Below are 25,203 nucleotides of genomic sequence, written 5' to 3'. Positions count from 1 at the left end.
ATCTCTACAGCACCTCAGGCAGACCTCCATTGTCTCCTCTAGCCTTCAGCCATTTCAGTGCGAGTCGTGTGAACTCGGGAAACACCATCGTGTGCCATTCCCTTCTAGGCCTGATAGTAGAGTTTTGAGACCTTTTGGGTTGGTTCATTCAGATGTATGGGGTCCCTCGAGGACCAAGTCATTTTTTGGATATACATACTTTAATGTCTTTGTGGATGATTTTAGTCGAATGACATGCGTTTACTTACTTAAAAATCGTTCTGAAGTGTTTACTGCTTTCCACACCTTTTATACTGAAATTACTACTCAATATGATTGTCCCTTAAGTGTTTACGAACAGATAATGCTAGAGCGTATTTTTCCTCTTCGAGTGGGTTTCAGGACTTCTTAGCCACTCATGGCATTCTACACCAATCCTCATGTGCATACACCTCTCAGCAAAATGGTGTTGCTGAGAGGAAGTTGCGCTACCTTCTGGACATGACACGTACTCTTCTTGTTCAGATGCATGTTCCTAAGGTATATTGGAGTGATGCCATCCTTACGTCATGCTTCCTCGCAAACTGTCTTCCTTCGTCAGCCTTAAGCAATCAATCCCTATTTTTGGTCCTTCACCCTCACGGTGAACCATTTCCTCTTACCCCTCGCGTGTTTGGCTGTGTGTGTTTTGTCCACAAGCTGGGCCCAGGTGTGGACAAACTAGACCCCCGGGCTGAACGGTGTGTATTTCTGGGTTACTCCCGCACCTAGAAAGGATACAGGTGTTACAGTCCTAGCCTTCGTCGGTGCTTTGTTTCTGCCGATGTTACCTTCTTCGAGTCTGTTCCGTATTTTGCGAGTCTGCCTCCTCCATAGGTCCCTTCGGTTCCTCTTCTTCTCCCAGTGCTACCCGATGTGGTACCCTCTCTTCTTGCCCCCACGCAGGCTCCTCCGTCTCCACCTCCTCCTCCGCAGGTTCCCGGCCCCGTTAGGATCTACCAGCGCAGATCCCGTCCTCAGCTGTCTCCAGCTCTGCCTGCGCCAATCTCGTCCCAACCAAAAATCACAGCACCTACTTCACAAGTATTGCCGCCTTCTGGCCCTACACTAGAGTCTCCCATTGCATCTCGTACACGCTCACGTACTACTGCTCACCCTCTATCGTCTTATGTCTGTTATGATCGTTTCTCACCTGCATTTCGTGGCTTTGTAGCCTCGTTGTCTTCTGTCTCCTTGCCTAAGTCTTTGCAAGAAGCACTGGCACACCCTGGCTGGCGGGCTGCTATGGACGATGAGATGAGCGCCCTTCAGGCGAATCAGACTTGGGTTCTTGTTCCCCCTCCTCCTGGAGTTCACCCAGTTGGATGCCGATGGATCTATGCCATCAAATATCTTCCTGACGGCACAGTTGAGTGCCTCAAAGCGCGCTTGGTTGCTAAAAGATACACTCAGACTTATGGGATTGATCACACTGACACCTTTTCCCCTGTTGCCAAAATACCCTATATGCGTGTCCTTATCTCATTGGCAGTCAACTATGGGTGGCCTCTTCACTAACTTGATGTCAAAAATGCTTTTCTCCATGGCACTTTGGTTGAGGAGGTGTATATGGAGCAACCTCCAGGGTATGTTGCTCAAGGGGAGTTGACCACCTCTGTCTGCCGTCTTCACAAGTCCCTATTTGGCCTCAAACAATCCCCTCGTGCTTGGTTTGGCAAGTTCAGTGATTCTCTAATAGGAAGCAATGTGAGGTGGACCACTCTGTCTTTAACCTCAAATCTGATGCTGGATATATCATTCTCATAGTCTATGTAGATGACATTATCATTACAGGGAGTGACTCTTGTGGCATTCAACTATTGAAGAGTTTTCTTCAGAAGCAGTTCTCTACGAAGGATTTGGTCGCCTTCGATACTTCTTAGGGATTGAGGTATTGTACTCTGGTACAAATATTACCCTATCTCAGCGAAAATATGTGTGGACCTTCTGGATGAGACTAGATCCTTGGGGATCAAACCTGCTAGTACTCCCATGGAACCAAATAAAAAGCTCCTTCCAGAAGAGGGCGACTTATTAGAGGATCCTGACAGATATAGGAGACTTGTTGGAAAGCTCATATATCTTACTGTCACTCGTCCTGATATTTCCTATGTTGTAGGAGTGGTAAGCCAATTCATGTATGATCCTCGTACCTCTCACTGGACAGCTGTAGTGCATATCCTTCGTTACTTAAAAAGTGCTCCAGGGAAAGGGCTACTTTTCAAGAAACATAATCATATGAAGATAGAGGCCTTTTGTGATGCTGATTGGGCTGGCTCTCCGGCTGACAGGCGATCCACTACTAGATATTGCACCTTTGTTGGGGGAAACATTGTGTCATGGCGTAGCAAGAAACAAAATGTTGTATCTAAGTCAAGTGCTGAAGCAGAATACAGGGCTATGTCTCACACTTGTAGTGAGCTCATTTGGCTACGTTCTCTACTATCTGAGATTGGGTTTCCTCCATCTTCTCCTTCAAAGTTGTATTGTGACAACAAGGCGGCTATCTATATTGCGAACAATCCTGTGTTTCATGAGCGCACCAAGCATATTGAGGTGGACTGCCACTTCATTAGACACAGGATCCAGCAGGGTGTCTTACGCACTATTTTCACTCGATCGGCCGACCAACTAGCGGACACCTTCACCAAACCATTGAGCAAAGCTAAATTTATTGATATTTGTAACAAGCTAGGAATGTGTAATATATACATTCCAGCTTGAGGGGAGTGTTGGATATCTATGTGTGTTTCTATGTATGTATGCCATAAGGGCATAGTAGTCTTTTCCTCTTTCCCATCTTATATATACTTGAGTGAAGGGGAGAGACCCTAACTTATTCTATTCTCTAATTTTGGTTCTTCTCCAACACAAGCTATGGGACTATTAGGGTTGCACAAAAAACCGGCCAAACTGATGAACAGAACCGAACCGGGCCTTTCGGTTTGGTTTGGTTCGGTTTTTGTCGGCATTGGTTCGGTCACAGTTTAGAATTTTACCGAACTGAACCCATCGGTTCGGTTCACGGTTTTAGAGTTTTAATCCGAAAATTAACCGAACCGAACAGAGAAATGGAGGAAAAGATGAACTGATTTTGTGTCATTATCAAATCTAAGGTGAGTTATTTCATTTGCAAAGAGAAGAGAGGTGATTTAAACAAGGGAGGTGTGTCGGGGGTGTGAAGAATATATCATCCCCTTTATAAGGCCCTCGATTAGGGCTAGAGAGGGAGGGGTCTCTTCATTTCTTGTTTCGTGAGACACACACACACACACAGAGAGAGAGAGAGAGAGAGAGAGAGAGAGCTTGCTGATCTCGTTGCACACCATTGATGGTTGATTTGGATAGATAAACCTTTTTTGTTTTATAGATAAACGTATTTAACTACTTGATTTGGATTTGTACCGGATAAACCGTGAACCGAACCGAACCGGTCAAAATCAGTTTGGTTTGGTTCGGTTATCCCACCGATCGGTTTGGTTACGGTTTGGATTTTCTCCAAACCGATGTGATTGGTTCGGTTAAAAAAAACTCCCTAAACCGAACCGGACCGAACCATGTGCAGCCCTGAGACTATTAGTATCATAAATTCAAGTCAACTTGGTCTCATTGCACCAAATTCATGGAAGTTTTCCTCCCCAGTTTATTGTAGCTTTAACTTCACAAGGTTTCTCTCAATTCATGTTTATTATCTCAAACAAAACAAAAAAGACTGCCAGCAGTATACGAAAGTCCTGAGGAAACAGCTAAGTGGTATCATTTGTTGAAAGTTGGTCAGATTTGCTAAATAGGATATACAAGGTAATAAGTAAAAGTAAATCTTACTTGCAGAAAGACACTTCCATTTATGGCCAACGGATGATCGTGCAAATCTGTGCCAGAGGGGAGCACCAACAAGTCTGGGACAATGTCATCTTTAGTGACCTATTCAATATACATGACATTATACAGTAAAAGAAAGAAGAATATTGAATATGGTTATATGGGGCTGAAAGAGAGAAGCTGTTTTACTTATACAGAAATGACCAAGTAACATGATAATATTTTGGCATGAATACTTACGTTACCAAATCATTTGAGGCCAGCTGTAATTTAGCATGATGAGTTACTGAAGTTTTTTTTTTTTGCTTTTTTGAATGATGCTGGACATTTACATGAGTCAACAAATAAGATCTACGGAACTGATGGAAAAGAAAAACAGACATAACTAGCAAAATAACAATATCATAGCTAAAAAACAAGAACCCCAATCTATTTTTTGTATTTTTTTTCCTTATTTTATCTTAAACCTTGACTACAAATTAAGTATAGTTGAAGTGAGTCTTATAAGACATTTCAGAGTTTTGAGGTTAAATGAGTTTTTTCTCGTAGAACTAGTGTTGTGGGATTCTCCCCAACCATTCATAGAATCAAAAACCATCATTTATAGTGGATTTCTATCATCAAAACAAAGCTATTTCTAGTATTTTTGTATGTGATTGTGCACTACTTCGAATGGTGAGTCAAAAATCCCTATTTTTATTTAATGATCACCAATATATTAAAAAGGATGAGACCGAGATGGTCAAAATACAAAGATAAGTACATCAATATAAAGAACACGAGGAAGCAATCAAGGGGGAAGAGAATAAAAATCCCTAATTTATTAGGTTTTTTTCCTTTCTACCTCCACTAAAAAGATATATTTCATAAATATTTAGGTAAAATCAAGTTCATCTAATGACATGTGTGACAAGAAAGATTTTTCATGAATATATGGAAAAGAAATAGATGGGGACCAAAAGAAGAGATATTTTGGATGCTTATTTTATGAGCTATAAGTCCCCTCAAACATTATTTGATGGGGGCACTTCATGGAATAAAAGAAAAACTGTGCATGTGATGAGGAGAATTTGAAAAGTACGAAGTTAGAAGAAATGAGCATCTAGTGGGCACCAGAAGAAGGCTTGGCAGTGATAGTCCACGTGATGAGAAGATTGATAGTGGGACTCAAGTTGGTAGGGGTCCTTTTCAACAACGGGTCCTTCTCAACAACCTAGATAATCTACACTAAACTCTAGGAAGACCATTGATAGGTATCTTGTTATACATGTAACCATCCACCAATCTGATTGAAATTTTCTTCTGTAATATTTCTTTTCGTTTCACCATATTTTGACGACACATCTCTCTTCAGTTTATATAGCCTTTGACACCCGGTTAAATTAGTCCCTTTTATATAGCCTAAGAGATAGGGATTACGAGTTAGATTTCCTTTCTCTCCCCTTTACTAAACGGTGAAGAGAAGACGAGTTTCTAATCGTCGCAGAAGGGGTTGCCTAGTTGGTTTTTTGTGGCGATTATAGAATCTTGATGGCCGTCGTGGCCTAAGGAGCGAAATGATGACGCTCACAGTAGTGGGAGATCCAACTAATTCCAAAAATGAGAAGATGGATACAAAGAAGAACAAATGGAGTTATTGGAGATTGAGTAGTAGAGCACAATTAGGCATGGGCAAAATATGGGTGCAGTATCATGTTAGATGGGTAGACGAATGGAAAGAATAGGTGCTTGATAAATTTTCTAGTAAATTGTCCGCAAGAGAGATGGTTTTCTAAAATCAGTTGATGCTTCAGGTTCTATCAAGGATGGATAAATGTTGTTCTGCCTTATTGATGAAGTGGTACAGAAGATTGGAGAGGAAAAGATTGTCCAGGTTATCATAGATAACCATTCTAGTTATGTTAGTTCACGCAAGAAGTTAATGGGGAATATGGAATAATTGTATCAGACTCCCTGAGCTGCTCACTATATTGACTTATGCTAGGGAGTATAGTTAAGTTGAAGGTGCTTGCCAAGAAAATTGAGAAGGATAAGCAAATAACAAAGTTTATTTATGGGCATGCAAAGGTTCATAGCTTAATGAGAACCTACACAAAGAACCACGATCACCTCCATCCTACGATTACTAGTTTTGCCATGCCCGATCTCAGGTTGCTGAACTTGTATAAGTAAAGCAACCTCTCGTATCCTTGTTTGTCTTTGATTCTATTACTAATAGTGGCTATGCCAAAAAGGTTGAGGGCATAAAGGCATGCACAACTGTACTAATCGATCCTCCTTTTTGGCCACATGTCGACTTTTGCATTAAGACTACAATGTCATAAGTAAGTTTCCTCGGAGAAGTAGATTTAGAGGAGAGGGGCCTGCCATGGGATTTATTTATGAGCTCATGGATTTCACATAGGAAAAGATTGCGTTTAACTGTGGGGCAAATCAAAGAAATTATCTTCCTATTTGGAGGAAGAGAGATGAGAGATGAACGGACCAATTACATCGCCCTCTACATGCAGCTAGCTACAACCTAAATCCCCAGATCATATATTGAAATAGTGTGGCCTATGTCGATGAGAAAAAAGACAGTCTTTACAAATGTATGGCTACGTTGAAGGGCAAAAACACTAAAGACTGTTAAAACGGCTGTCCAACTAGATCTATGTGACAAGAACAAGGGAGAGTTAGGCACCTGTATAGCCATTGAGATGAGACAGAAGTCCTCACTCCTCACTACGTACTTCTTTTTATGTTAGTTTTCAGTTAATTTGATGTCTTATCTTGATTGGCTTCATTATTATTTGTTTTTTTTTTTTTTTGGAATGGTTTTATTATATGTTATCTAATAAAAAATCAAACACCAAAGTTGGCATCCTTTGTTGTTAAGGTCCTAAGCCTCACATGTAGTGATTCGGGCTATTAGAGGAAACAGAGTAAAATTGATGCAATAAGTTACTGATTTCATGTTTTAGTTACTAAGTTTATGTTTTACTTTATGTTTCAGTAGTCAACTTGTCAGTTCACAGAGCCTCCTCAGTCCTCACCATCCTCCCATCGTCTTTCCCTTCCATTCCCGTGTTGGTCAGCCCCATCTATGCACAATAGTGCAGCTGATAGCCTCCACCATCCACCTCCTGCACAACATGATCTTCGTTTTTGGATTCCTGCATAAACACAATTTCGTCAAACAGTTTTTTCCCCTATTGGATGTTTGATATAGCTGCACGAACTTTTAGTTTTGGGAAAATTACAGATAGACCCCCTGTGGTTTGGCCATTTTCCCCTTTAAACCCTGCAGTTTGGAAGTTACCAAAGACACCACCTCAACTTCCTGACATTTTTAAGTAGAACCCTCCGTTGACGGTCCGTTAGTTTAACCTGACGGAATGACTAAAACTAACCATGGTTAATATTTTGAGGACATAAATACCCTTTATCACTGGTTTTAAGCCATTTGCAAAGGGATTAGGGTTACGCCATTTCCCGCCGCCACGTCCAGCCGCTGCCGCCATCACCATCGCCATTTCCGGCCATCGCCGTAACCTCCACCACAGACAATGAAACCCCACCCCATGGCTACATCAAACCCACATTTCAAGAAAAAAAAATGATAAAAACAAAAAAAATCCCTAAAATATTAGGGTTTATGTGCAAATCATTATAATGATGTGAATGAAGACAAATAAAACTCCTAAATCGAGGGTTTATGTTGATAAATAAACAAGGGTTTGAATCAAACCCTAATTTTCAGTTTTAAAGTATGAAAACCCTAATTTCAGTTGAGGAAGAGGAGGGCATAACAGTTATTTCCCCCTTTCAGTCCACTACATCACGTTAAAAAAACCCACGGAAAATTGACGGGGTGTCATTGGTAACTTCCAAACCATAGGGTTTAAGCGGAAAATGGCCAAACCACAAGGGGTGTATACGTAATTTTCCCTTTAGTTTTTCTTTCCCAGATCTGTGTCAGAATACCTTAACATCTTTTGAGTTAGAGAACTTTGCTGGAATACATCTTAACATCTTTTGAGTTAGAGAACTTTGCTGGAATACCTGACCCAGATCTGAAACTGCACATGGAATTCAGATCTGGTTCAATTCCCATCCGGATCATATACAAACTTTCAAGGCAAATTCAACTTTCGACTGGCTTAAAAGTAGCGCCTAAGAAGGTCACCTCTGAACTAGAATTCCAATCCAGATCCAGATGTCCAAACAACATCAGAGATTCCTCTTATTGGACTTCAGATTTTACATGACAACCTCAGCCTTGAAATATTGGAAATAAACGAAGCAAACCGATCTTAATTTCAGGCTGTTGATATAGGTTTATGTGGCTGGAAATAGACTGAAATGTCACAATGGCTCAAATTTTCTTGAATTACTTGCAAGAATATCAGAGAAAGAAACAGGTCTTGGCATCGTCTGTTTGTTGTTTACTCAACTATTGTTTGCCATATTTCATAGAACTTCTGCATATTTTATGTTGCAGACATTTGCTAAGGTTATTTTTGGATCCACCTTGAGTTGCTTTGGAGTCCTTTGGAAGTGGCCTTCCACCAGATTGAAGAGAAATCCAAGACTCAGCCGAGAACTCACATTATAAGGGAGATCTTAATCACCAAATTTCATCCAAGCAGCCGAGGTACTTAAAAAAGCTGGAACATTATCCATTGATTCAACTGAGTATATCTGGCTGACTTTAGCTATTAGATGTGATCGATTTTTCCATTCCATTACTGGTTGCTGTCTAATGTTGAATGTAGTGTGATTTTCTGAGCCTTACTCTTCAATGAAAATTTATGCTGCTCTTAGCGGAATTCAGAAGTATTTCCTGGGCTGACATTTCGACTCTTTTAATCTAAACCTTGTGTTAAACACCACTGGAGAGTTAGGGTTTCACCCATGTTCTATCAGCTCTTCTGAATTTATTTACAGCATTTCCATACTAGTTCCTTTTTGCTTTTTTACTTGGTTCTCCCTTACTGAAATTAGTCATAGAAGTTGCATTGTATAATCTTCCCCTTTCAGGATGACGTTTCACTACCCCTACTGTTCCTTTGCCATTTTCTTTTTTCTTGAAATGGTGAGATATATTAGGAGAAAAAGCAAACCCCTAGACCAAGGAGGTGAAGGGATGGGTACAACAAGAGAGGAATTTAAGGAAAAGAAAAAAAAAATCATGGGGAAAAAAAAAATCTCCAAAGACGCTTGTTTCACCCCATCTCTAGCTAAACGATCCGCCGCACTATTAGCCGAGCGTCGGCTGTGTTGGAAATGGATGGGATGGCCATCCAAACGATCACGAATCTCGTCAATCAAATCCGTAAATCACCACGGGTACTACCCTGCTGTCATTCATCCATCTAATGGAGTTAAGCCCACTTAATTACACCATCCTCGTCTCTAAGCAGGCCTTCCACTCCAGCCGGCCCAGGGTTTCCCATACTAGACCCGTCGAAATTTAGCTTGAAACATCAAGGATCGGGCGGTACCCATATAGGGATAATCGGGTCCTCCCTTTTTTATCTACTGCCATTATTGACCATATCTTACTGTCATTATCATTTGATCAGCCTTCCACTCACCCCATGCCTTTTATTGATGCTACCCTCCCTAGTTAGGTGATTTTTGGGCCATAGTATTTATCATTTCATTTTATTTTCAGGCTGTAGATAGACTTTGTAACTCCGTCTTTGTTTTTCACAACCTGTCCCAAGCTGTCAGGTTGGCAGTCGGCTGTAAACTTAGCCATTTTTCTATGAAATGAATCCTATATAAAATTTGTTGGGACGTAATCCTATAGAAAATTCGTTGGGACATAACCCTCTGAGGTCCCGGGACGGTGATTTTATAAGAAAAAATCCAAAGGACAATGCCCTAACAGGCTTACAAGACAGTGAAGACATGTACAGTCTAAACTCTAAAGCATACTTAAAAACAAGCAACATGATCAAGCCTTAAGATGGAGACTAGGGATCCCCCAGCTATCGCATCTCATTGCTCCTTTTGCCTCTTTAGGGAGATCCCTCTAGAAGAAGAATTGTTGGAGCATTATGGTCGACCTTCCCCTATGCTATAACCTGAAATATCAGGAAAGAACGAAATAGACGGGTCTTTGAGGAAAAGAGCAAAACATGTGGGCGCCTTGCAGCGGATATCAAGGTGGAAATAGTCTCATGGGCTAAGGTTAAGAAATGAATTCCTTACGGGATGGGAGATCTCATAAGGAATTGGTGGTCAATTATATGGGACAGAACAATCAGAACCAAGCCCAAACCCAAATGGGTAGCACCGCCAGATGGGTGGTTGAAGCTAAATTTTGACGGGCGCTCTCTCGATAACCCAGGAAAGGCTGGTATTGGGGGAATTATTAGAAATAATATAGAATCCACAGTTATGACTTTCTCCGAACCGGCTGGTATCTGCGATACAAACGAAGCGGAAATCAGGGCACTCCTCTTCGGTTTGAGGTGGGCATACGAGAACAATCAGCGTCTCTTAATTGTTGAGGGTGATTCCACAAACGCAGTGGCATGGGCCTCTGGATCCCTCAAAGGTACCTTGGAAATTGTAGAAACTGGTTGCGGAAGTGTTGAAGTTGATAAGACTCCTAAATCCTAGGATCGAGCATCGTAGGAGATCGGCAAATGAAGAGGCCAATAGCTTAGCAAAGGCAGGAGCCCAAATGGAAGAATATTGATCGTATCTTTTTTTGTAAACCCTATTAGGGATAATGACTAATCCAACCTGTAATCTCCCGGGGGGGGGGGGGGGGGGGTTGGGCACCTTGTCCCAACCATATTATAATAAATTGTCATTTTTCAAGAAAAAAAAAAAAATTGTTGATTGGTGTGACTTTGGCATGCTTCATTGGCCAAAGCATCTGCAACTTGATTGCCTTCTCGATATACATGATAAATAGTGGGAGCGAGCTCTTGCATAAGGTAGGAAATTTCTGACCAATAGTATTGAATGACCCAAGGAATTTTAGCCTTATTTAGGACAATGTCTACTAGCACTTTGCTATAAGTTTCAATCTGAAGTAGTTTTATATCCAAAGACTTAGCAAGTCTTAATCCATCTAGAAGGGCCCTACATTCTGCTTGCATATAGGATCCTTCACCATAAAAATGAGAGAATGCCACACTCATCTTTGCTTTATCATCTCTAATAATGCCCCCTCCGCCCGACTTTCCTGTATTACCTTTGGATGCTCCATCAACATTTAGCTTGAACCTTCCTATTTCTGGCCTCCTCCATTAAATAAGACTAATTTTATTGCCTTTGTGATATTGGGGAATAATATCCAACCATCTTAGAACTTCACATTCAAACCTGTTATTGGGATGTAATGTAAATTTCTTACAATCGCTTGTGATCCATTCTTTGACTTTCCAAATAATGTAATTGCCCTCTTGGCTTTTCCTTCCCATCTCCTTATGCACCTTTCTTTCCATATCTCCCACATGATGAACATGGGAATGCTTCTCACAATGACTCCCATGTTCCTGTATCTCTTCTTCTTTTTTTGCCATGCGAAACCATATCATGGCCCTATGAACTGATGTATGGCAAATATCACAACCAATCTGAAATATTACCGCAAAAGCTTTCCATACTTTGGCCATGTCACCGCATACAAATAAGAGATTTGTGTCTTCTTCTTTCGGGTGCTTGCAACAATTAGACGTAGATGCGAAATGTATATGAACACTTTTTACTCTGGCATCTACACGTATTGCTTCCTTGAACGTCTTCGAGATATGAACCCTAATTTTGGGAGGGATTTCATCCCATATATAAGTCGGTCATTCAATAGTTGGGATTGACTCACGCACAACCATCCATGCCATCTTAGTCTGAAAATTTCCACACTTGGATGGGCTCCATACCAACATATCTTTGCTACCATTTCAAGGAATATGAGTGTTGAGAATATCTTTTGAAGCATGGAAAGCCTCAAAACATGTAGCGTAGATCAAGGTTTCAAATTTCAGTTTCGGAATGCGTTTCTTCCCTCACCGAAACCAAAATTTCGAGAAAATATTAATTAAAGATTAAAATCCAGATTTTTGGGAGATTTTCCAGAAATTTCAGACCGAAATTTCAGGGAATCGAAATTTTGAAATTTCGATCAAAATTTTGTACCATTTCGAGTTTACCCAATTTCGATTTCGGGGTTGACCAAAACCTGAAATTTCGGATTTCGGTCGAAATTTAAAACCTTGGCGTAGATCTCGGACAGAGCTAAGAGATTTAAGCAAGAACAGTTTCAGGGAAACATAAAATAACTACCCAAATAATAGAGAAAAGAGTCAATAGGATCATACTAGAAATGAAGTGTCAAACCCCCAACACAATAGGTGTCAATACAATTCAAAATCCCTTGGAAGTTGGAAACCTAAGAGAGAATCAAGTCGTTTTTGAAAATAACAAAACCCAACTTCCATTCCTTCATGTGTCTTCCCCTCACTTAAACCCCATGACAGCTTAACATAGTGAAATATGAAAGGATCACAATAACTGTCACTTCAATTATGCTTTAACTTCTTAAGCATCAAGCTTTAATAAACCCTTCTAGTCGTGTGGTCTTCCTTGGTGGACCGTGGTCCCACACAAGCATCAAGATGGTAATAAGAGAGCTACAAGAGTGGGATAGCATATCAAGATGGTAATGGGGTGCCCATAGTGCATCCATTTCTCTCATGTAGTATCAAGCATCCAATCTAAGAGGAATTCACAAGTTCTCCGTGTTGTTGTGGTTGAACCTTGTTCGTCATCAAAGCCACTATTCTTGATGTTCATGAAAGCAAGATGAACCCTTTAATAGCAGATCCCTTGATCAGATATAAGAGATGGATAGACACATGTAAAGCATAGCTTCCTAACAACAAAGAGCGTGATATCTGGTGAGCAACATGCCCACCCTCCAGAACTTGCCAAAACCATAAATGTGTTTTGGTAGAAGTCGATTTAAACAGGAGTACCACAGCCTTAGTTAAAAAATATGAAGAGGTCATCTTGAAGAAGAGGTTGCAGCTATATTTTTGAGGGAATTACAGCAAGGACCATATGGAACTAGGAAATTCACATGACATCATCGATGGATGAAAATTCATCCTTGCTCATCTGGATTGTGCCAAGATTTTAAGAAAATGAATAGAGCATCTCACCCATCACGGAACGGATATCACCTATCTTGACAGAGAAAGGGACACAAAAAGCAAGTAAGCTAGTGAATCATCATTTATAAAGTACGTGGAGCTTATGGTCTGGAACTATATACAGGACTTAAAAATAGTGATCTTTGGGTCCTTATGGACAACCCTTGTAATCTTGCTCTTACGAACTAAATTAATATTTCACTTGATTAATAAAGAATATGTTGGTACAAGGAATATTAATTGATATGTTAAATTCATTCCAAATAAAAAACAGAAAGAGAAATTAATATGGTTAAGAAAATTGGATTCACATGTGGGTATAGCATCTTCCAGGATATCTACATTCATATACTTAAATCAAGCATTTCATAAGAAAACAGAATCCATGTTCAACGAATAAAGAAAATATAATTATCTAGGATTTGCAACCCATACCGTATATAATTTTCCTAATTCTTGGAAGGCTGACTCAATATCCAGCTTTAGCGAATTTACGCGAACATATCGAGGTTTGGAAATATCTAAAAAAATAATAATAAATTGAGTCATAGATTAGTACAAGAACTGCATTTTTCTGATTCTAAGAGCAAGAAAAGAATTGAAGAATGTCATACAAAATATTTATCATCCGAATATTCACACTAGATAGGAGCAGAATATAACTTCAAGGCATAATACCCTAGGGTAAACACCGATTTCCAAGTTGCAGGAACATGCTCTGAACTTATTGTTCACATGAAGTTATCTTAACCTTAATTAGATGCGCTAGCATAAAAATGCTGACAGTACAAGAAGAAATCAGATTTTCAGGTCAATTTCATCACATGACATATGTCGCAAACAATACTGAAAAGTAACTAACTTGAACAGAAAATGATCTGGCCATTTTTCAAGGAAAACATTTCAAAACAGAAATAACTTCAACTGAAATAAGGGTTGAAGTGAAGAAAATAAACCAAAATGGGATCTATAGAACTTATTGTCTAATATTTCAGTCCCTAAGATGTTGCAACGACAACGATCTTACTTAAGAAAATATGTTCCTTCAAAAGTTGACCCTTCCAAAAGCCGATGCTATGGAGCCATGGAGGTCATCCCTTTCAAAGGCTGAAGTTAGAGCCCACTAGAGCAAATCAAGTTACTTTACCATCTTCAGTCGTCCAAGCTATGGATCGAAGATAATTTTCTGAATATTATTTGATGGCTACGTGGACAACTAGACAATTCTTTAGAGAGATGAGGGAAGCTTTGTTGAATATGGTGTATGTATTATGTAGAAATATTTATATGAATTGCATGTGAAATGTGGTATGTACAGAATTGTCAGAAACGCGCCATTGAATGGTATGGGTATCAAACCGAGGAACTCTGATTTAAAGGAACATTTTTTTATCGTTTAGAGAGGATATTTTGCCCTGTAGATGCAAAAAAAATGTTGTTGGCACACTCAAGTTATCCACTAGTAATGCGTCTAATTCGCTCTTACTTAGCTGGCCTCCATGGGGGATAGGATCAGCATTCAATTTGAACCAAGGCTCGAATATTGATATGATGGGCCGGTAGGATAGAGAGACTTATCTTAAGATCTAGACAAGGGAGAGGAATTTTTTTTTTTTTCTTTGAACAAAAAAATATATATCAAAAAAGGCCAGAAGGCAAATACCAGAATAGACACAATATAATGCAAGAAAAAGGAAAAAGGAAAAGATAACACATGATTAAAATGGAGGCATCCCGTGCCATATCATCAATCTTGGAAAGAAAGCCCCATGAGTTGCCAACAAGTAGGCAGTAGAGTATCCTTCCCTATGAATATGAGAAAAGGTACTCTTTATGCCTCATAAAATATTTGAGATCTCTCCAAAATAGTATCTAAATCTCCACGGGGAGGAGCCTCCTTACTAAGCCACTTGATCATATTAAGAGAATCACCTTACACAGACAGCTTGGCCGCGCCAATCAGAGGGACCAGCTAGAGACTGCTCTAGACAGCACGAACCTCTGCTTCGATCGCATAACATTCATCACACAAACGTGCAAAATATAGAAAATACTAGCGTTAAGAGTCGAGAACATCCCCCTCCCCAAACATTTGCCTTTCTGTAAGTTGTCCCTGCTAAGGATTATGCAAGTACCGTCGAAATTTAATTTTATCCACCCTCTGGCTGGGGAACCGAAACCACGAGAGACCTTACTGTGGGGGGGAGAGAGCACAGCACAAATCGAAATCCAGTTATCAATAATATCTTGAAGCTTATTACCAGCAAACCACTTAGTTTTTTAGGCATGTTATGACACTTCAACAATCGCCCAATTGATCATCTTACCAATCGATTTATTCTTTTTCTTTTTTTTTTCTTTTTTTTTTTTTAAAACAGCTCCAATCAAGCTATTGATTTGATCATTCTTATCCTTTCATAGAATCCAAAGGGTACAAGGGAACAAAATGCTTCATAAATAGTCTAAGTCTCTTATTTCCCAAGGGTTTACATCACAAGCACCGAAGAGAATCAATTGACGATAATGCATTAATGCAAATACATTAGGTTTTTTTGAAAAATAAATACACTGGGGATAACATTGAACACTCCAAAATAAATTACTCCAGATCTATTGGGCCTGAGGACATTGATTGAATAGGTGAGTAGTGGCCATAAGAAAACACAATCACAAGAATCACAAATGCGCCTCGTAATCATTTTATCACCAATTATCATTCAAAAAAAATCAGTTGATCGCCAATGAGAATTTTCCATGAGGGCACACCAAAGAAAAGTTGTGGCCCCGTCGGGGTGCTTAATGTGAAATCCTTTTACCATCTCCTTCCAGCTGCAATGACAGGTACAGTTAGTAGAGTGTGGAGTATTCCTCTTCCTCACAAACTTATGGTGATTGACAATCTGCGTAACCGAAAGATGATGATTGTGGACCATTGTGCATTATGCCTAGAGGCGAGGGAGATTGTTGACCTTCGCTTCATCCATTGCAACACTTCCAGGTAAATTAGGTACCGCATTCTTCGACGGGTCGATATGGTTCGGGTTTTCCATGTCCGCCATCTCAATCTCTTAGAGAGTTGAACAGGCATCGCTTGGCCAAAAAAAAGCAGAATCCTGCAAAGATTGATTTTGTTGGCAACTGGCGGGCAATTTGGAAAGAAAATCAGATTTTCAAAAGTATATCCGAAGGACCTCATCAAATTTTTTCTAAGGTTATGTATTTGACTTGCAGATGGGCGCATTCATAAAATCATGCTGGCAGAACTATTTTTGAGTTCTCTCATTATTATGGACTGAGTAGCAATATTCAGGCAGAAGCTAGAAGCATTCCAGATGGCCTTAGATACTGTAAAGCCTTTGGATTCTTGAATGTCTGGATGGAATTAGATAGCAGGGTCTTAATTGACTTGATCATTTCCAACAAGGATCCTCCTTGGTCAATTAAATACTATTTGGCAGGGGCTTCAGTCTCTTGTCCTTCATTTGAAGCCTAAAATGACACATCAGTTCAGAGAGACCAACCGGGTTGTGGATCACCTTGCTAATTATGCTTGGAAGTGTAAGAAAAATACTATGTTTTAGTGAGCTTTTGCACTGGAGAAATCTTCCTACATAGGCTAAAGGTGCTGTGATATGTGATTCCATTAGAATCACTAGCATTCGTAGAAAGTATGATTTTTGGATATTCATTGGTTTTTTTGTTTCCTGGCGTAAGGTGGTAGGTCCTCTCATGTACTTTTGTGACTCCTTGGGCATTCTAAGTATTCATAGGATGTAAATTGCTTGTAATACTTTTGTGGATCTAGAGGTAAGGTAGCATATCCCCTATTTTAACTCTTTTATCGCAGTAATAAAATTTAAGGTTTTGGCTCGGGTTCCTAGGTAAATTTTGGGTTAAAAATGACAAATGAGCAAATTTGTATAAGGGAAAGCAAAAGCATTTTACACACATTATATATTAGGTAAATGGTTTCCGAGCTCAAGCTATATATATTAGGAAAAGGTTTCTGAGCTCGAGCTAAGAAACCTCTACTCCCATAGTTGGTTGAGTCATCCAACCCATTTAGTTTATAGGGTATGCTTAGGGTTATGGTTAGGGTTAGGGTTAGGGTTACGGGTTAGGGTTAGGGTTAGGGTTATGATTAGTGGAGGTTTAGAATGGATGGCTACAACTTATGGTGTTATAGATCGGATGGTTAGGATTATGGTATGGAGCTTGTTCGTTAGGGACGCCCTATCTATGTGAGGTAGTGTAAAATTGATGGGTTGGATGAGTGAAACTACTATGGGAGATGGTGTATTGTAAGCTCTAGCGCAGTCTGCGCTAGAGCTCAGAAACCACGCCCACATATATATATATATATATATATATATATATATATATATATATATATATATATATATATATATATATATATATATATAGAGAGAGAGAGAGAGAGAGAGAGGAAAGTGTTCCTAAGCTATAGCTTATCTAAGCATATATAAGCTATAGCTCAAAAACACATGTGGCCCCACATTTTTTGGGGGATCCAAAGCATTCATTTGGAAGGCCCTTCCATGGATAGGGTGTGTACCAAAAATCAGCCATATAGGATCATCCTAACCCAATCAAAGGTGGAGTGGAAAATGGACAACACTGTGTGTCCATGTTTCTGCCCATTTTTTCCCTCAGCAGATGGCAGGGTTAGGATGATCCTATAGGGCTGATTTTTGGTACACCCTATCCATGGAAGGGCCTTCCAAATGAACGCTTTGGATCCCCAAAAAATGTGGGGCCACATGTGTTTTTGAGCTATAGCTTAGATAAGCTTATCTAAGCTATAGCTTAGAAACACTTTCCTCACACACATACTATTAAAAAACCCCGTGCGATGCACGGGCTGACAAAGAACTGTACGGACCACATCATAGGTTGATCCAAACTGTCAATGTGATGGAACACAACATCAATAGGTTGTGCCCGTAAAATCATTTCCATAGGCTGATCCTAGCCCTCCAATCAATAGAGGTTTCCATAATTAAAAAAGCATAAAGGAGGGGGGTAGGATTGAAATTATGAGGCTTTAATGGGTGCCTTTGTTAAAAAGCATAGAGGAGGGGGAAGGATTGAAAATATGTGGGTTGAATGGGTGCCTTTGTTAAGGGTGCCTTTGTTAAAAAAGTCAAAAAAAGTGGTGTAATTCTCATAGAATTTTGGGAGAAATTCCAATAATTCTCTCATTTTCTTTTCTGCTATATATATATATATATATATATATATATATATATATATATATATATATATATATACCCCCCATCTATGTAAGGGACTTTCAAATGAACGCTTTGGATCATCCTAACAAAGTGGGCCCCTATGTGATTGGGCAAGCTAGCTCACCATAAGTTTGGTGAGCTTAAGCTCACCAATAGTTTCCTCATATATATATATATATATATATATATGAGAGAGAGAGAGAAGTGTTCCTGCACAGCTGCTCAGCTTATCTGAGCAGCTTCTTCAAAAACTCATGTGGCCCCACATTTTTTGGGTGATCCAAAGCAATCATTTATCCATGGTGTGTACCCAAAATCAGCCCTTTACGATCATCCTAACCCTGCCATTTGTGGTAGGAAAAATGGTAAGAAACAGTGTCTGTCTATTTTCCCCTCCACCTTTGATTGGGTTATGATGGTCCTATAGGGCTGATTTTTGGTACACACCCTATCCATGGAAGGGAATTTCAAATGAATGCTTTGGATCAGCCCAAAAATGTGGGTCACATGAGTTTTTGAAGCAGCTTCTCTGATAAGCTATATGAGCAGCTGCGTAGGAACACTACTCTCTCTCTCTCTCTCTCTCTCTCTCTCTCTCTCTCTCTCTCTATATATATATATATATATATATATATATATATATATATATATATATATATATATATATATATATATAATGGTTTGTGTGAAGCTGCACAGATAAGCTATATGTGCATGGCTGCACAAACAATGGGGGGCTACATTTTGAGGGGGATCCAAAGCATTCATTTGGAAGGCCCTTCCATGGATAGGGTGTGTACCAAAAATCAGCCCTTTAGGATCATCCTAACCTGCCATTTGTGGAGGGAAAAAATGGGCAGAAACAGTGTCTATCCATTTTCCCCTCCAACTTTGATTGGGTTAGGATGATCCTATAGGGCTGATTTTTGGTACACACCCTATCCACAGAAGGGCCTTCCAAATGAATGCTTTGGATCCCCCCCAAAATGTGGCCCCCACTATGGTTTGTGCAACCATGCACAGATACCTTATCTGTGCAGCTACACAAAAACCATTTCCTCATATATATATATATATATATATATATATATATATATATATATATAGAGAGAGAGAGAGAGAGGGACAACGGTTCCTACACACGTGTAGATAAGTTATCTACACACTAGCTTAAAATACAGTGGGGGCCACATTATTTGGGTGATCCAAACCATTCATTTTTAAGGCCCTCACATAGATAGGGTGTCCACAAAAAATCAGATCCATAGGATCATCCTAACCATTCGAACTGTGGAGGCAAAAAATGGACTAATTTGTGAAGGTTTAAAGACATCTATTTTACCTCCACAAATCGTAGGGTTGGGATGATCCTATGGATCTGATTTTTTGTAGACACCCTATCTATGTGAGGGCCTTTAAAATGGATGGCTTGGATCACCCAAACAATGTGGGCCCCCACTGTATTTTAAGCTAGTGTGTAGAGAACTCTCTACACATATGTGTAGAAACCGTTTTCTCATATATATATATATATATATATATATATATATATATATATATAGAGGAAAGTGTTCCTAGTCCGGCCGACTAGAGATCATTCTCTAGTCCGCCACCCAAAAACACATGGGTCCCACATATTTGGGTGTTGCAAAGCATTCATTTGATGGGCCCTGACATAGAGACGGTGTCCACAAGAAATTAGCTTCATAGGATCATCCCAACCCTATGATTTGTGGAGCTTAAAATGGACGGCTTTGCATCACCCAAATCTGTCCATTTTTTAACTCCACAAATCGAAGGGTTAAGAAGATCCTATGAAGCTGAATTTTTGTGGACATCCTATCTATGATGAGGCCTATCAAATGAATGCTTTAGATCACCCAAATATGTGGGACCCATGTGTTTTTGGGTGGCGGACTAGAGAATGATCTCTAGTCGGCCGGACTAGAAACACTTTTCTCATATATATATAGGGAAAATTGTTCATGCGCTCGAGCACAGATAAGCTTATATGTGCTAAGCTTATCTGAGCTCGAATGCAAAAAACAGGGTGGGCCCACATTTTTGGGAAAATCCAAAGCATTTATTTGAAAGGCCCTATAGTAGATAAGATGCCCAGAAAAAATCAACTCCATTGGATCATCCTAACCCTTCCATTTGTGGAGGGAAAAAATGGGCAGATTTGTGAACAAACAGCATCTGTCCATTTTTCCTTCCACAAATGGACACCCTAAGATGATCCAATGGAGCTGAATTTTGGTATACACCGTATCTATGACTATGATAGGGTCTTTCAAATGAATGTTTTGGATTTTCCCAAAAATGTGGCCCATTCCTTTTTTTGCAGTCGAGCGCAGATAAGCTTTCTGCGCTCAACAAGCGCATACATATATATATATATACACACACACACACACAGAAGGGTTTCTGCGCTCGAGCACAGAAACATGGGGGGCATTGGGGAGTGATCCAAACCATTCATTTGGAAGGCCCCATCATGGATGGGGGGTCTACCAAAAATCAGCTCCATTGAATCACCATAGGCTCTGTTCACTTGCGTTCTCGGGAAATCGAATTCCGAGAAAACACCCCTTTTTTTCCTGAGAAAGCTAAAATAGCGGTGTTCACTTGTTTTCCTGAGAAAGTAATAGTGCCTAGGTGGAAAAAGTAAAAAATTACATCGAAATTCAAAAAATGACGTGTAGGGAAACCTTTTCTCACAATAGTGGGAAACCAAATCCGATAAAATTGGTGCGATTCGTTTTCCCGAGAAAATTAAAATCGTTGGGTGAGGCAGTAAAGCCATTTGGTGAGAGAAGTAAAAACACAAAACCCTCGTCTTCTTTCTACCAACCCAGACGCATAAACCCTATCGTCTTCGTCGTCGCTCCTTCCACGAAGCTCTCTCTCTCTCTCAGTTTGGTGAGATCCTACACGCAACTCGCATCAGGTAGGCCATCCTCTCCCTGCTCTATCTCTGTCCGTCATCCTCTTCCTCTCCTTTTTTTTTTTTTTTTTTTGGGTTTTGGTAGAAAAAGATGTATAGCCATATGGATTTCGTGGGTTTTAGCTATGGAGTTTGTGGGTTTTAGCTACGGATTTTTTGTGGTTTTTAGCTATGGATTTTGTGGGTTTTAGCTACGGATTTTTTGTGGGTTTTAGCTATTGATTTTCTGGGTTTTACTACGGATTTTTTGTGGGTTTTACCTATGGATTTTCTAGGTTTTTGCTATGGATTTTTTGTGGGTTTTAGCTATCGAATTTCTGGGTTTTAGCTACGGATTTTTTGTAGGTTTTAGATATGGATTTTTTGTGGGTTTTAGCTATGGATTCTGTGGGTGTTTTAGCTATGGATTTTTTGTGGGTTTTGTGGCTTTTAGCTATGGATCGGGTGAACTAGGGTTTGCTAAGTTTGTTGGATATGCTCACTGCTTTGTGTATGCTCACTGGTTTGTATATGCTCACTGCTTTGTGTAAAACCTATGAATTTATACTGAAATTAAATGACATGGCTTTGTTATTGCTCACTGGTTTGTGTAAAACCATGAATTTATAGTGAAATTCAACCCATGGCTTGTATATGCTCACTGGTTTGTGTAAAACCATGAATTTATAAAGAAATTGCAACCATGATTCTATTATAAAATGAGAACCAACCATAGCTAATGGCCTGTATATGCTAGATGTGGAACTGATTTAGGTCAGTTACTGCACCCTTATATTTTGAGGTAGATCCATTTAGTATTTTAGATAGGATTTGAACTTTTTACTAGTGAATGGAAGTCGCCTGCATGGTGTTTGTCTAAAGTCCTGTGAAAGGCTGTTTCATTCCTAGTTGTGGAACTGCTTTAACAGTAGTGATAGTGTAAATCAAATTGGAAGTGTTGTTTTCCTTTTGGTTATCACCAGTTTTCCTTTAACAGTAGTCGCCTGCATGGTGATTATCACCAGTCATCTTGTTTTCCTTTTTGTTATGATGTTTGATAGTTTAAAATTATATATTGTTTGATAGCAATTTGTTTATTACTTTCATATGTGTTGCGTTATTTCAAAAGTCCCTTCTCATATATCTTTCTTCTTTTTTTAAGAGACTATTCTCTCTGGCACCGAACGGCGTTTCTGTTCTCCCTCCCTCTTTCACTCCTACTACTACTGTTCGGATCTTGAGGTATATTTTCTCCTATAAGCCCCATTCCATGTCGTGTTTGGGGCTTCTTATTATCTATGCTTGGGATTGCTTTCTATGTGGTGCCTATGTTTGAATGGGTGGTTGTGGGTCTTTTGGTGGTTGGGAGTTTGGAAGTTTTGTCTGAAAAGGGATTGTGGGTGTTGTAGGGCTACCATCATGCCGCGAGAAGCAGTAAATAGGAGGATGATGATTGTTCGAGCAGCAGCGGTAGTTATGGCTACGGCGTCTGCATTGTTATTTAGGATTAGACGAATCCTTCAGCGCAGGACAAGAGTCCCTTACGAATCAGGGTACCTAACCCACAGGGAATATGTTACACGTATCACACATGCAGAGAATCACTGTGTCGCTGTGCTTCGTATGGATGTTCGCTGCTTCCGCACTTTTGTTGCCATCTTAAGAAACACGGCCCTACTCGAAGACATAATTCACTGTTGTGTCGAGGAACAAGTGGCCATTTTCTTACAAATACTTGGTCACAGCGATAGGAACCGCAGTGTTAGGGCAGTAAATAGACGGTCAGGGGCGACAGTTTCGAAGTATTTTAACAAGGTTTTGGATGCCGTGCTAAATATCCGGCACCTGTTCATCTTACCTCCTTCAACGGAGACACCACATCAAATCGCTGGAAATCAGAACTGGAGGCCCTACTTTAAGGTAGCAAGCATTACCTCTGTATTTGTTAGTAACTGATTAGGGCCTTACGTTCATATGCTGACGTATCCTGATGTTTAATGTGTACATTGTAGGATTGCATTGGTGCAATCGACAGGACTCACATACATGCAAGAGTAAGTGCAGAGTTGAATGGCAGATTTTGGTGTCGTAAGGGATACCCATCTCAGAATGTGCTCGCTGCATGTGACTTCGACATGAAGTTCACTTACGTGTTAGCTGGGTGGGAGGGGTCGGCATCAGAATCACAGGTCTTGGCATCCGCTTTATCACTCGCGAAACCCATTCTGTGTCCACCCGGTACTTAAGACGTTATTTTTTACACCTTACCTTATCTTTAGTTTATGGTCTGAGTTATGAAACTTAGACATAATCCTTCTTGTGAGTGCAGGAAAATACTACCTTGCCGATGCTGGGTACCCGTGCCTGGCTCATTTTATAACTCCATTCCGCGGCCCTAGTTACCACCTGAACGAGAAGAGGGGGCGCAGGCCTCGATCTGCTGAGGAGTTATATAATCAAAGGCATTCATGTGTGGTACCCTTTCAAGGTACTTGATGGTTGGGCGCACCATATAAAAACTCATTTTTTCTAACTCATCCCATCTTTTGTCTCCATAACAGAGTTTACAAAGGGGTGTTTTGTGTCATTTTAACACTTCTTGCACATAGATGTTTTGAAGAATATGAGGAATCCCTAACGTGGTTCAAACTAGCATCTTCATACACTTGCCCCAAACTATTGCTTTGAGGCTTCTTATAAATCCGGGGAGCACTTTGCACCTAGAAATAAAGAAATCATATCAACCATCATCATTCACATTTCTATAAACATAAACCCAAGGGGGCATGCCATTATTTTAGTACATAAAATGCTTTAAAATGGTTACTGCAAGAACAACTTTCAGCGCTAAGATTTCAAGGCAACAAAGTAATTTTTTTCGGTAGGCAACAAAGTAATATTTCTATACACTGAATGGTGTTCAGATACAACCATAAAAAGCAAGTGGTTTCTCATGATACCATCTCTCATTTCAGTTCTTGCTTTCCATCACATTCAGCACTAAATATTTCATTCATATATGTCACAACTGCAACACTGGTCAAAACATTTGATGGTCAACATTTGTCAACATAAGCTAACCTCCAAAACATAGAAATAAAAAAACAAACTTGTGTGCTCCCTACATACACGAGTTAGCACTGAAGCATATTAGCCCACAACGAAAACTAACTACACGATGAACCCGTCACATCAGAACTTGTCGAGCCTTGGGAATTCAGGTGAAGGTGGTTGGTCTCTGCTTTCCTATCTTCTCTAGGCCCACTATTGGCTTGTATAAATGCTCGAAGGGCAACCTCTGCCTCATCCTTAGTACCGTAGGACCGGTAGCAGGCTCCACTAAACTTGTTCACTTGATCGTGACAGTCTTGCCAACTGTCATATACACCTACCTGCCTTCCCTTGAAGACCACATAAAATTTAATTTTGCCCATTAACCTACAGGAATGCAATTCAAAATAATATAATGAAAACAACATACAAGTACTAATAACCACCACTAACATAAACAACATAACATTAGTTTGTCATCATACCATCAATTTCTCACCACCTACATAAGCAACACAAACCTGCTGGACATACCCACCAACATAACCAAAAGTTTCAAACATAACCATATCCAAACAACACAACATAACCAACCATAACAGTATCCAACCATAACATCAACCATAAACAGAACCCAAAAAAACATAACATGAGTTTCCCACCACCAACATAAGGTTGAGAACCCACCATAACAATATCCAAAAAACCTAACTTCAAAATAAGAAATACTCAACCCACCATCAAAAGAGCGAAATACTGGAACGACCAAAACCAGATATAAGGAGAAGCTACTGCTCTAAAATAGCAATAACTACCTCGTGACGTCCCATGTCCTCCAGGGAAAGGAAGACCTCAGCTTCCTTATGATGGGTATGGAGGTACATGTAGGCTCTAACCCGCTCCCTGTAGGAGATATTCCCCATGCTCATCATCGAGTCTTTAAGATGACTGAGGTCGTGCTCCTCGGCAGTCG

At 39.9% G+C, this 25,203-nt stretch overlaps 1 protein-coding gene across 2 annotated transcripts in view; it reads right to left on the bottom strand.

The window, feature by feature from the left end:
* Window positions 1-25,203, bottom strand: part of LOC143887619 (S-adenosyl-L-methionine-dependent methyltransferases superfamily protein) — a 111,015-nt gene that overhangs the window by 42,069 nt on the left and 43,743 nt on the right. For both annotated transcript variants that reach the window (XM_077391726.1, XM_077391727.1), the window contains exons 5-6: window positions 13,434-13,519; window positions 3,844-3,942 (exon numbers count right to left, since the gene is read on the bottom strand). In XM_077391726.1, the coding sequence (XP_077247841.1) occupies window positions 3,844-3,942; window positions 13,434-13,519 (185 nt within the window). The remainder of the gene's footprint in view (window positions 1-3,843; window positions 3,943-13,433; window positions 13,520-25,203) is intronic.

The sequence above is a fragment of the Tasmannia lanceolata genome, unplaced genomic scaffold (genome assembly GCF_043159265.1).
Source record: "Tasmannia lanceolata isolate RefF3 unplaced genomic scaffold, GAP_Taslan_0.1 ptg000012l, whole genome shotgun sequence".
Classification (NCBI taxonomy): Eukaryota; Viridiplantae; Streptophyta; class Magnoliopsida; order Canellales; family Winteraceae; genus Tasmannia; species Tasmannia lanceolata.
This window is presented reverse-complemented; position numbering and strand designations above follow the sequence as displayed.